Source organism: Halichoerus grypus, chromosome 12, assembly GCF_964656455.1.
Source record: "Halichoerus grypus chromosome 12, mHalGry1.hap1.1, whole genome shotgun sequence".
In the NCBI taxonomy this organism is placed as follows: Eukaryota; Metazoa; Chordata; class Mammalia; order Carnivora; family Phocidae; genus Halichoerus; species Halichoerus grypus.
Window position 1 is genome coordinate 47,151,792 of NC_135723.1, and position 14,044 is coordinate 47,165,835.

General features: G+C 36.9%; 1 protein-coding gene across 6 annotated transcripts in view; it reads right to left on the bottom strand.

Moving 5' to 3' along the window:
* The window catches only part of ETV1 (ETS variant transcription factor 1), a 93,088-nt gene that overhangs the window by 23,946 nt on the left and 55,098 nt on the right, over positions 1-14,044 (bottom strand). For all 6 annotated transcript variants that reach the window (XM_036079473.2, XM_036079474.2, XM_036079471.2 and 3 more), the window contains one exon: positions 13,276-13,523. In XM_036079473.2, the coding sequence (XP_035935366.1) occupies positions 13,276-13,523 (248 nt within the window). The remainder of the gene's footprint in view (positions 1-13,275; positions 13,524-14,044) is intronic.

Sequence of the window (14,044 nt, forward strand, 5' to 3'; positions counted from 1 at the left end):
GCTACAAAAATTCAAAGCAGCAAAGCACTGTTGTCATTTCAATGCACTAGTTAATGCAGGGGCACTTAAGAACAGTAAACTAACACCTCAAACTATCTGATTTGATTAGTCTTCACCTTTAGTAATACCGTTAAAATTGCCTTTAAATTAAGATAGTCAGGTATGAAACTAAAGAGTTGAGTTTTCTGTCTCTTGCATCTTAAAGCCATATTGGGAAATACAGCGCTCATTTGGGGAAAATGCCTCTCTTTCACTGGATGCTTTTGGTTAAATGCTTCTAGCAATAATCAGTGTGATAGCTTAATTAGGCATTCAAGTCTCTGAGAGTAAATGAGAAATCCCTATAAAAGAGGAATAAGTCCAATGTTGTATTTTTACATGATCTTGCCTTCATATGAGCATGCAATGGAGAAAGATGGATTTTCTATACACTTGACCAACTCCTTGAGGAGGTAATGGGGACAAAATCACATCTACCTAAACTTGTGTGTCATACATTGATGATGGTGGAAAACTTGGCACATTAAATGTCCAGGGCTAAAATACGTGTGTAGACATACATCTGAAATTATCAGACACTTTGTGGAAAACATGCGTGCATGTGTGTGTAATTCAATGCACACAGAGGAGTTTAAACAAGTTTTTCAAAGACACGTATCTATTATCTTAAGAAATATTGAGTTGTACCAAGAACTAATGACACCATTCTCATTCAAGAAAGAGGAGCTTTTAATACATTATATGTTAAAAAGAAAAAAAAGATAAAAAAATAAAGAGGAGCTTTATGACATATCTTGCGAAAGTTTTATCGGTCTTAAACTTCATGTTTTACTGTTTTGTTTGTTTCTTCCCATTTCCTGGCACAGTGTTTAAAATCCAAAGCTTTTCTAGAGTGCATAAATAACATGAGCTTTGTGAAGATGTAGTTAAATGCAAATGCATTCACATACAGCCTAGTGTAGCATCATTTTACTATGCGTTTCCACTTGCCACATAAAGAGATTTCACGTGGCTAATCGAGAAAATTATATTTTATAAAGTTTTCTGAAAAGGATGCTAAGGGGAAGGAATTTTTGTTTACACCCATGGGATCTCTCTATGAGCGAACAAATCTAAAAGTAATTAACTCTAAAAATAAGGCCCAGGATAAGTATGTCTGAATTCACTTGAGAAAGAAGAAGGCCAGTGGGATGGCACAAAAATGAAGTTTTGTAAGACCTGTTTGTCATCAGTCACAAAAGCTCCACATGGATGTAATAACATCTTAGTCACTGAACCTCATATAAAAAAAGCAAAAAAGTTGGACTTGGCTGAAATCTTAAGAGAATGATGAAGTTAGTATGACCTCATTCACACTTAGATGGGATCTTTTTCATTAGGATTTTTAGTAAACTGTGAATATAAATAATGTAAAATCTGCAGAGATATTCTCTTCCACCACAGCTCAGAGATACAGACTCTATTGTTGATAGACTTTGAGGACAGAAAGAGCACCACGTTAGTCTTTATGGTGTAGTGTTTGCAAGATATCAAAAAAAAAAAAAAAGTAATGTTATCTGCATTCAGGTACTTTTAAAACATAAAGGCTATGTAACATGAAGTAACAGTATAGAACACTATTGCTATGAGACCACAAACTTCTCTTGTAAGCATGTGGGTTTTGGGGGGAAACAGTATTCTACACAAATAATGACCAGATTCAGATTTAGCTTATATGATCTAGTAAGCTGATAATTCTACAAGTTTTACAAGCCTGTGAAGTTTTATTAAGTTAGAGTCAAAAATAAAATTGAAGTGATAGGAAATTTAAGTACAACTGTAACCTTGACTGTTTATTAGATATTATTGTACTCCGACAGTTTACAAAAGTTTAAAAGAAAATACAAGAATAGATGCCATTAGCTGCTAAAACAGGGCCACAAGAGAATTCTGAAGAGGGGAACGTTTTAATGTTGAGTTTCAATACTGAATCATTCCCCTTCTGGAATCTACATGATGTGAAGCAAACACATCATGAATTGCTTTATCCTCTCCCTTTCATCTCTCCTTGGATCACTGCAATATTCAGATATCTATTCTAATTGCTTTGAACATGAATATACTAGTATGGAGTTCTGTAGGATGGCTTCACTCCGTCGCAGACAGAATAGTACAATAACTTGTTGGTCTTACACAATAGGACTCTCTTCACCGAAGACTATCTCTCTCACTTTGTCTTATCCTCTAGCCCCCAAAACGGTATTTGCAAGCATTAGAAATAATAATGGCATCTTATTCAAGGACTAGCAGTCTTTCAGGAAATCTCTAGGAGTCAAGATAAAAATCATACCAACAGAAATCCCTTACTCTTGCCTGGACCCCTACTACTATAGATATGAGTAACTTTACAAACATAATCCTATCTAATCCTTACAAAAACAGAAAGGTAGAGGAATTATATGCCCCTTCTTATAAATGAGGAGATGAAGGACAAAAGGTGTAACAAAACATGTCTGCTACGACAAAGAGAGGAAATAGTCATCGGGCTCAGAATTCAGTGTAATATTTCCAGTGTCATACAAAGTGGGTGGTTTTGTTTTCTATTGCTAAGAATAACAAACACAGGCGGGTAAAGCAGTGCACAGTGGAGGCCCACACACTGAAACGAAGGGTCACCAGGATGGAGTATTCCAAGACTCTTCTCTAAATTTAAGAAAATGGTAAATAAATCACAATGACACATGCTTGTCATTCTCTCAGTTTTGTTTTGGTTGCTTTTCACATCTATCTTTGAATATCACTCCTTGTAAAATTTTCCAGACGGTATTTGAAACAATTACCTAAAAATTCTCTCACACACACATGATAAAAACCATAATCCTCTATTTAATGTGATAAAAATTCCTTGAAAAGGTTTCAATTAAGTTAGTCATGTGTTAGGTAAAAATATTTTATGGAAATAAAAAGTATTCCTTTTCCTCTAAACTATTAAATAGTAACTCACTTAAGTATACAAATCCTGTAAGTGAAAAAAAATTCTGTAACCACATTCTATCCTTAAAAATCTATATTCAAGTACTTTTTAAAAAATAAATAATATTTATCTTTCCTCTCGTTCACATTCATGAAACACACGTATGCACACACACACACACACACACAGATCCAAATATGCATCCTTAAACTGTTTCATTTAATTTCAAATCTTAACTGCACATATAAAAACAGTTGTATGATCATTTCGTCCACTTGCAATAAGCAGTTCTGGCCTAAACATCCTGATGGTTTTCTTTAAAAAGAAACTAAAAATCCCACAGTATAAAAGTCCTCTCCCCTCCCCCTTTTAATTCCCTTTTTTGATGTTAGTACAAGTCACAAGCAGATTATACCTCCCTTCCCCCTTTCCTGCCTGTAAAATCCAAGTTAGACAAACACTGTGTGGCTGAAATGACATATTTGAATGGAATTCAGACCCACCAGTTCCTGTTTATGTTTCTGATTTGAGAATGTTGTCTTCTCATTCACTATACATTAGGAACACTGCAAGGCCATAAATAGTGTTGGGTTACATGCAGGCAGAACCAATGAGCATTAATCATTACTTCCAGTCAACTGGCAAAAGCAGCAGCTGATGGAACACTACACCCTTCAGCTCTGTATAAATGGACATTCCAGAGAGTAAGAGTGCGTGTACGTGTGTGTGTGCGCGCGCGTGTGTGTTTCCTTTCAGTCTCCATTTTATGAATGAAACTCCAGGCTCTATAGAGTCCATTCATGTAAGACAAATGCTTCCAGGGCTCTGCCCCCAGGGATCAATCAGTCATGGATAAAACTGATATGATTGGTTTAAGACAGCCTTCAGCCTTCCATTACTGACTTAAAATGCAGTCCCTGTCCATTTGACCTGTGTTAATGCATAAAGAGTAAATCCAGACCATAGTCTCAATTCTCAAATCAAATCACTAGCCAGTGCCACTTACTGTAACTGTAGATTTAGAGCATATTTAAGTATTTCTTAGAAAAAGCGATAGAGTGGACCAGAGTACTGTTTTGGGAGATTTGCTATTTTAACTCGGAAAAATGAGGAAAACCCATACGAGGCACGCGGGGCAATAAAAAGCAAAGTCAGGTTGTGAGGCCAATCCCTGACCTCTATTGTAATAACAAAATCAATTAGGAAGATATCACCGTCACTTTTCACAAGTGAAGCACCTAAAAATCAGAGATTAAGTGATCCACTAGTCCACAAATCACTGGCTGAGTAAAAGAAAATTATCTTCGGATGTTAGAGAAACAGAATGTTAACATTTTCTGAAGGATCAATAGCTCATTCCTTTAAATTCCCAAGTGATTCTCCAGCTGAATTTTTTGAAGCAATAGTTTTAAAGTTAGGATGGAAAAAAAAATGAGCTGCCATGTTTTAGGAGAAAATGTAGCCATAAGCAAATGATGCTTACTAATGGAATAGGGCCAAGGCTTGGCCTTTGGGAGTGTTAAATATCAGGTACAAAAAGCCAAAGTTCATGAAACCATAATCATCACTGCACTGGAAATTACTAAAGATGGTAATGCCTAAAAATATCTAGAGTTTTTAGAAGGAAAAAAGCCATTTATGAGCAATTATGGGAATGATTTGTGAAGAGTCAATCGTATACCAAACACTGTTAAGCACATAAAAGGTTTTATCAGCCATCTGTAACTTGGTCCTTGACTCCAGAGGGAAGAAACCACTTCTCTCTTCCAGGGGCCTAAAGCCATACGGGAAAACAGTTGTAGTCAACAATCTCCGTATACATCTCCAAACAATTTCTCACGAAATTTTTACCATGCCTGTTGAAGAAGGAATGAGGAGAAACGTAAAAGATGCCTAGTCTTTGGTTTTAAACCTGTGAAGGATTATCTACTGTGGCATCATGACAATTTAATATGTACCTTCCAATTTCTAATATCTGATAAATAGAAGAGAATAAAGTTACCAACATATGTTAGAATTCAAAATTGAAATACCTGACAGAGCCAGGCGGGGAGATAATAAAGAATTCTATAATCTCCCAGCCAGAGAAAATATGGAACAGAGGCAAGACCACTGACGAGTGAACATACAGTGAATTATTAATTCCTAAATAACACTCTTTATTCAAGGCTTTAAAATTTTTTTCTTCTACTTGAGATGGTTCAACGATATGTAAATAAATGATGAAATTAAGCTGAATATTTTCAAATGTAATATTTCATATTTAGAAATTTTAAAATTATCATTATTGGCTGTAGGACCTTCCATTTTGGAGATGAGGAAGGCTGCTGGTTTATGGCAAGCCTGGGTGTTTAAAATAAGTATCAGAAGCTCTTACTCCCTCTGTTCCATCTGACTTTAATTAGCATTTTTCAACAGTTTCCTTTTGTAATCACTACATTCCTTGTGTTTCTTGAACAATATGTTTGGTTGTTTACTTATGTGTAACTCAATTGTTCAGAAAAGATGTAAGAAAATTTATTAGAAAATATGCATGAGGTCAATTTCTCTAAAATATATATCTCCTCTTGTAAATAAATAATAAAAATCATTTAAAAATAATAAATGCTGATGACAAAATTTCTGAGATACTACTCTAGTAGTAGTAGTAGTAACACTCATTCTGGTAATAGTTGAGAGCTAAACTACTACGTAATTGTGGTCTTCTGAATTTTGTTCTCTTGTTTTCACTTTTTTGAAATTTTGTGTCAGTTGAATCAATCGATGGAGGCCCTGAAGAATCTTCTCCAAACTCATAAAACACTATTTATTTATATTTCTATGTGGCAGCAGAAAATAATTATGTTCATCTTGCTCTGTCATCCACTGATTCCAACCTGTAACTTTCACTTTAAAACCTTATTATAAACTTCGGAAGGGGAACCCCAAGCAAGGCTTACTAGAACCAGCATTAAAAATTACTTGACCAAGGCGCCTGGGTGGCTCAGTTGGTTAAGCGACTGCCTTTGGCTCAGGTCATGATCCTGGAGTCCAGGGATCGAGTCCCACGTCTGGCTCCCTGCTCATCGGGGAGCCTGCTTCTCCCTCTGACCCTCCCCCCTTCTCATGCCCTCTCTCTCTATCAAATAAATAAATAAAATCTTTAATAAATAAATAAATAAATAAAAATTACTTGACTACTTTTCCTATGATTTGACTAAGATGAGTAGCCACCAACACAGCAGAAACACAGAAGAAGAGTGACAATGGAAAAATCTTCCTCCCTTGCCATTTTAGAAACCCAAGAGGATTTATATTTAACTCTCTTTGTCTAAAGTGCCAGCTTGGGCCTATATGAGGACCAGATATATTTGTCAGCTCTGACAGCTGAGAGTTGAACATATTCTTAGTTTTCACATACTTAACATGAGGTAAATATGTTTTCAGTGTTTATTTCATCATTTCTCTACCTATATATAATTTTTTCACATGCTAAAGACAGAAAATCTTTCTTTAAATTTATGAAGGCTTGTCTATTGGCTTTTACTAAAGGCCTAAGGTGACAAAGAAGGATATGGGGGAACTTGGGAAGGTTGCTTGGATGAAGAACGGATTTAAAAATGGAGGATGGAAAAGTCCTACCATATTCTTCCAGATGTAAGCTTTCCTTGTATCTCTTTTATATAATGCAGTCCCTCATAAGCTTTCTGGCAAAAAATGGATTCAACTGATAAAAGTTTGAAAATGACTCCTCAAGTTAAATTCTAAGCCTTTGAGAGCTATCAAAAAAAAATTTTTTTTAAGATTTTATTTATTTATTTATTTTTTGAAGATTTTTTATTTATTTATTTGACAGAGGGAGACACAGCAAGAGAGGGAACACAAGCAGGGGGAGTGGGAGAGGGAGAAGCAGGCTTCCCGCAGAGCAGGGAGCCCGATGCGGGGCTCGATCCCAGGACCCTGGGATCATGACCCGAGCCGAAGGCAGACGCTTAATGACTGAGCCACCCAGGTGCCCCAAGATTTTATTTTTAAGTATCTCTACACCCAACATGGGGCTGGAACCTATAGCCCCGTGATCAAGAGTTTAATGCTCCACTGACTGAGCCAGCCAGGCGCCCTGAGCTACCAAAAATTTTAACAAAGAATGGGTGATACCCAATAAGAAGGCTCAGATAAACTCAAAGTTCATATATAATCCAAGCATTTTAGAGTTGGATGATCTGTTAATTAGCTAATTTTTCCTTCTAATTATTACTAAGCCTTTTCCAGAAGACCTATTATGGAAAGTCACTTCTTTGACAATCTCAACTATTGACAATGTTTATATTTTTTTAAAAAGAAACAGAATGCATTTTAATCCTAAATGTCACTGGAGGTCCCATATTTTCCTCTCTTACAACAGTGAGCACCTAATAATTAGAATAAAATTTGGGGACCATCTAATGTAAAGGAAAAGCACACATTAGGTCTCAGTGCAGATACTTCCATTGCTCTGAATCACGTAGAGTTTTGACAAACCACAGAGAAACTGAGTCCAAAAATTAGAGTATAGGATCAATAACATAGGTAAGAAATGGTGAGTAAAGTACTTTATTTTGGACAACTATGTAGAAAGACGGTGGTGAACAGTGTACTAAACTAAGAAAATTTTGGTTCCAGTTTTGACTGTTTTACAAAATATCTGTGTACCTGGAGATAAGTTAATAGGAATGAGCCTCAGGCATTTTATCTGTACAACTGAGGTGTGGGGAAGGAATGTGAACTAGATAATATCCAAGAGCTTTCAGGAGTTTAAAATTTTCTAATTCTGTGAAACAACTCTTTGTGTCAATTTCCCAATTTAAAATTAGCATTCACAACATTTGCTACCATATGTGTGTTATTTGCCTCCAAACTGAAGGAAGGCCTCCTCAGTACCACAGAGTGGCCCTACAAAACACCATTAAAAAATATAACACAACTAATGAATCATTGAACACTATACCAGAAACTAATGATGTACTATACAGCAGCTAACTGAACATAATAAAATATATATATATAAAACATTTTCTTCAGGAGACACATGATGTCAGCTTTCTCCACTACCCTCTCCTTCTACTTGTTCCTCTCCTGAAGCTCAAACCTTGTCTCCCATTTTCTGATTTCAGCAACTTTCTTCCTGCCCTTGAAAGTTCTCCTTTCCCCCTCTCCATCCCCAGCTCTTAGATTAAACTGCTCCACCTCTTGGCTGGGAGGCATCTTTTAAACTAAGGAGAGTAATAGAATAGGCCCTGAGAGCTAAAAACATCTTATTAATGTACTACCCCTCCAATCAACTCTTAGGTTGAGATTTTTTATGTATCCCAAAATGCAAAGGAACAAAGCACTAATTGTGGATTGCAAACACCACGCAGGGATGAACTGGAAACCCACCAAGTAGCATAATAATTCTGCTCCCACCTCTAAGGCACTACTGGACACAAACTAATAGCAAGTCAGTTAGCTCTGCATCATGTGAGACTATAATATCATCCTTTACTTAGCACTCTTTTCACTTAAAGGACTGATGTGATTAATCTGGACACTTCTGCAACTCCAAATGGGTTGATATTTTGAAATATAAAACTTATTCTGTCTGATTAGAAAAGTAGTACCTAAGTATGGTTAAAATGCAAAGCACTTTACAGACAAAATAGAAATTGCTTAGAATATCATCACCCATATAGAGCCACAGTATGTCTGTACTGGGTATTATTTTGAATGAGTCATACATTACATATGTAATACTCTTTTTTACTCAGATTTCATTTCATTAAATTTTTTTAAAGATTTTATTTTTAAGTAATCTCTATACCCAACATGGGGCTCAAACTCACAACCCTGAGATCAAGAGTCACAAGCTCTATGACCGAGCCAGCCAGGTGCCCCTTATTATTTTTTTTTAATATATTTTTTTTAAAACCTGACTTCAAATGGCTGCATAATATTTCTCTAATGGATAGCTATAACTTATTCTACCTTTCAATTACTCTATATTTGTAACATTTCTCTCTCACTCAAATATTCATTGTGCCTTCCATTCTCTAACATAATTTCCAGGGTGAAATGACCTGATTACAGTGTATGAACATCGTGTGCTGATATTTTCTTGAATCAAACTTTAGTTTAATCTTCCCACCACCCCCCTAAAAATGCTACCATGTAAACTATCAAAAAGGAAGGAAGGAAGGAGAAGAAAGAAAGGAAGGAAGGAAGGAAGGAAGGAAGGAAGGAAGGAAGGAAGGAAGGAAAGAAAGAAAGAAAGAAAGAAAGAAAGAAAGAAAGAAAGAAAGAAAGAAAGAAAGAAAGAAAGAAAGAAAGAAAGAAAGAGAAAGAAAGAAAGAAAAAGAAAGAAAGAAAGAACGAAAGAATCAACTAACACAAACAACTCCAATGAAATATGTTGCTCTGAATATATAAAATATTTGCCTCCTTGGGCATTGTGAATCTGCAAAACCTCATATGCAAACATGAAAATGGGAAAATAATTATGATTCTATGAAAGTGGGGCACTGCATAAGGAACTCCCACGAAGCACTCAATGCACATTCAATTAATGTAGTCACTTGGCCATTAGGGCAAGAAAGAGAAAATCATGTTGGATTCAGGAGAAACCAACCAACTAACAAAAAAACCTGTGTACTGCTTTGTGCAGTACTATTAGGCTAGAGAAGATGAGAAAGAAAACAATAACAGATGTGATTATTTAGAACTCAATATCCTAATATAATCGTGATCACACTCTACTAGGTCACCAAACTGTCCCTAAATATATTTTTTTTATCTTCTCCAAGTGTCCTCTGATACAGATTTTATTCTCTTCTCCTGAATAATAATTTCTACTCTACTAACATAATATTTTGCATTTTTTTTAGCTTGAACACTCAGCAGTTGAAATTGCATTCCTGTAATTATAATTATAACTAATAGACCTTCCATTTCCCATGTCATAATTAATGTCAGGCTTTATTAGAGCATAATCATGCTGCCTTTTCACTTACAAAGCTTCTTTTATTTTCACAACATTTATGTTATATTGAATTAAGCAATAAAGAGTTCTAGAGGCCTTCTGAAAGGAAAACCTTTGGATCACAGATGCTAAGTAAACTATGAAACGTTTTTGCATTGTTTTTAAATCACATAAACTATTTTCTAATGTCCCATTTGCTCAACCTCAGTAAGTGAACCAAGAAATCAATGATCCAGCGATAAATACATTAGATTCCCTAAAAAGATTATTTAATGTGCTCTAGCAGGGATGAAAGAACTAATGACCACAAAACAAAATATTTGGAGATCATCCTTGTTGACTGCAATGTATGAATGTATGACACATACAGACAGGTCAGCCAACCCAATTGCAGCAACTTAGTGGCCAGGGAAATACATTTTGATACTTGCATATTAATTTTTCACAGGCCCTGGTAACACACTGTTACTGAAGTTTTTTTTAGACCACAACCAGAAGACACAACTTTACGACTTAACTATTCAAACAAAACAGAACTGTATCCTATTGGCAATACTGAAATTAGAATTCAAAGGTGCCATACTTCTTTAGCAATCCGCAATAGAATTTAGAGGGAAGAAAGGAATCTAAATTAACAGCTTCCCAAATGTTAAACAACTATTCTACAAGTCACTTGCAAGGTATTATGGTACACTTAACAGAAGACATGCCCTATATCCCTTTAAAATAGGATACTGGACAGTTACAGACAGAATGGTTATGTCCCCCACAATTCACTGTAGATGCCCTAATGCCCGGTGTGATCATATTTGGAGATGGGGCCCCTGAGAGGTAATAAGGGCTGGATTAAGTCAGGAGGGTGGGACCCCCCATGATGGAATTGGTGCCTTTATAAGAAGAGGAAGAAGGATCAGAGCTCGCTTACTCTCTGTCACATAAGGGACACAGTGAGAAAGTGGCCATCTGCAAGGCAGGAAGAGGGTCCTTCCCAGGAATGAGATCTGCCGGCACCTTGACCTTGGGACTTCCCAGCCTGCAGAACTGTGAGAAATAAATGTGTGTTGTTTAAGCTTCCCAGTCGATGGTAGTTTATTAGAGCAGCCTGAGCTAAGCCATGGACTATGCTTTTTAGGCTACATCTGTGCTTTTAAGGGTCAGACAGTGACTGACTCTGAAGTTCATATTATGTATGGCCCACCAATAATGCATCTTCTCAAGAAAAGGTACATATGCTCAACACCATGTTATACATAATTTTACATGTTACATAAATATGAGGAAAAGAGATCTATATGGAGCTAACTACAGAATCAAGAAAATGGTTTCAATATCAATCTTGCTAAATTATACACATAAAAACATTTCTAGAACACACAGATACTCTCTAAATGTTATGCCTTATAAGTCCTTTTGAACAAATTATTTGGGTTATTTTATATGTATTTTCTATGTAAAGTTTCTGGAAATCATGGTGACTTCAAAAAACCGTGCAGCAAATATGGTTTGAGGGGGGAAGAGACGATCAGTTAAAAGGATTTGAAATTTATAGAGAAAAATGACCCATCTATAAAATTATTAGATAATAGGATTCTTAATTATGGACAGAAACTATGGACAAATATACAAAGTTCTAAACATGAAACTACGGTACATTTCAGGTACACTTAGTCTCCAAATTACAGAGCGTGGGAGGCAAGCATTCAAATAAAGGCCCTCATGCCGTATGTTTAAATTTTTTTCATTGTAAACCAACCAACAAACAGATAAATAAATATGTTTTCTCCTCCCATGCCTTGAAAATATACCATTCACAACAAATGGAAGGCCACATCAAATTTAGAATTTGAGGAAATCTCTAAGATTAGCCCTGGAATAGGATGGTAGGGAACCAGCTTCTAGTCTTCAGACCCCAGCTCACCCCGCTTTCTGCTTCTTTTCCTATCCCCATAACCCCACATTGCGCCACATACCATGGGGGCCTCATACGCAGGCAAAGGGGCACATGCAAGCTCCATCCTCGTTCAGCTACAAACAGCTACCCGGTGGCCACTTCCTTGGACCTCGGTGTGTACACAGGAGCAACGTGCTCTGCCTTCAGAAAACTGAGCCTGGGATGAAACTGCTTAGGCTGTGGAAGTGGACTTAGGGCCAGTGAGGCAGGGAATTCATGGGTCCTTGGTAGCTGGTGCCCTTTCTAAAGGTGGAGGTCTGACCTCTGAGTAGGCAAGTCCTCTGACAATCCTTTGAACCTCTTGCCCAAAGAAGAAGGGTGGCCAAAAGGAGACTCTGAGTTGTAGGGCTCCCCCTTGCTGAGCTTCAAGAGCAGTTTATAATAAAGCAGGTAATTTTATGCAAGTTAAAAAGTCAAATTAGAGATAATTTTCTTTCTTCAACTAGAACTGATAGAAAAATTCAGCAGTTATTCCTAGAGAAGCAACAGTCCCCTCTCAAAGAACAACCATAATGTTGCATCTAAACAAGAGGAAATTACATTGTTTTCAAGTATTTCCAAGTCCACAACCATCTATTCACCAGTTACAATAATGTTAATAATGTTTTGTAGGCACACTGTACCCTTCTTATAAGCATTAGCTTTGATTTCATACTTTCTTTCAAAATTCCTGAGATATCTGAAAAGCAGACATCCTGATTTTGAGATTGTAATGGGGGAAAGTGAGATGAGTTACATAATTCTTCTAAAGTCTCAAGGTCACATGTTGGCAAAGTTGGTGATAATACTCATAACCAATTTATATTTCCTTACTTTCAGAAGACCTCCTTTTTTCTCCATCTTGATATACTTCTCTGGAGGTAGGGGGGTCTTTCTGGCTCAGTGAGACCAAAGCTAAGCTCTACAAATAAACCATTTTGAAACTCAGATGTTGTATTTTTGCTCTTCTTCTTCTAATATGTAAGAATCTTACTTTTGGACCAGTGGAATCTTGCCATTAATAAAGGGAAAAACAAACAGTTTTAAGCACTAAATGAGCCAATACAAAAGAATATTACTTTCTGGAAGCATTGTTATTAAATAATGCTGCAGTAGCAAAATGGAAAAAAAGCCCAAAATCAAGAAAAGAATTACAATGTTATGCTCTTGGACTGAGAGTGTGCCTAATTTTACAAATTACACTTTTTTTTGGACTGGTTTCATTTCTAGACACTACTTCAACCAGCTCAAGCCAAAATGGTTTGATGGTCCAGCTTCACACAGAAAGATTCAAAGAAGGGATAAAATCAGAAAGATTCCACACCAAATGGTCATGACTTACCCCATGCGACGAAACATTAATCAAAGTGACAAACAAGTGAAAAGATGTTTTAAATGTAACTTAAAGCCCAGGCCTACCTGAATCATATGCAAAGTCTCTGGGTTCCTGTTTAATCATCAGAGGAGGAGGGAAGCTTTGGCTGGCCGCACCGCCAACCATGGTGTTGTGTTCGTACACTGGGTCGTGGTACTCCTGCTTAAAGCCTTGAGGTGGGAAGGGGATGTTTGGCTCAGACATCTGCCGTTGGTACATAGGACGGCCTTCCCTTGGCATTGTCGGCAGAGGAGGAAAAGAATTACAGGGTTCAGAGAGCTGGCGGCGAAATCTGGGAAACAGGAGAGCATGTTTTAAGTAAAAAAGTTGACAAGGAATACTCCTTAAAATACGACTACAATTTTCAACTGTTTTGTTAATGAGCATAATACCAACTGACCTGAAAGGCAAATCTTTTTTTTTTTTTTTAAGATTATTTATTTATTTATTTATTTATTATTTTTGCTGGGGGTGGGGGTGGAGAGAGAAAATGAGCTGGGGGTACGGGCAGAGGGAGAAGCAGACTCCCCACTGAGCAGGGAGCCCAATGCGGGGCTCGATCCCAGGACCCTGGGATCATGACCTGAGCCGAAGGCGGACGCTTAACCAACTGAGCCACCCAGGCGCCCCTGAAGAGCAAATCGTTAACAAGGACTGGATTTCTCCTTCCTGGGTCAGTAGCACCCTGTTTTTTAATCACAATAGGACTTGTGTTCTTTGATAAACTGTCCCTTGCAGCACCATTTTGGTACACTACAGTGAGTTAAAGGTGTGCTTTGAGTAGGGATAGGAGAACAGTGTATTATTTTGTGA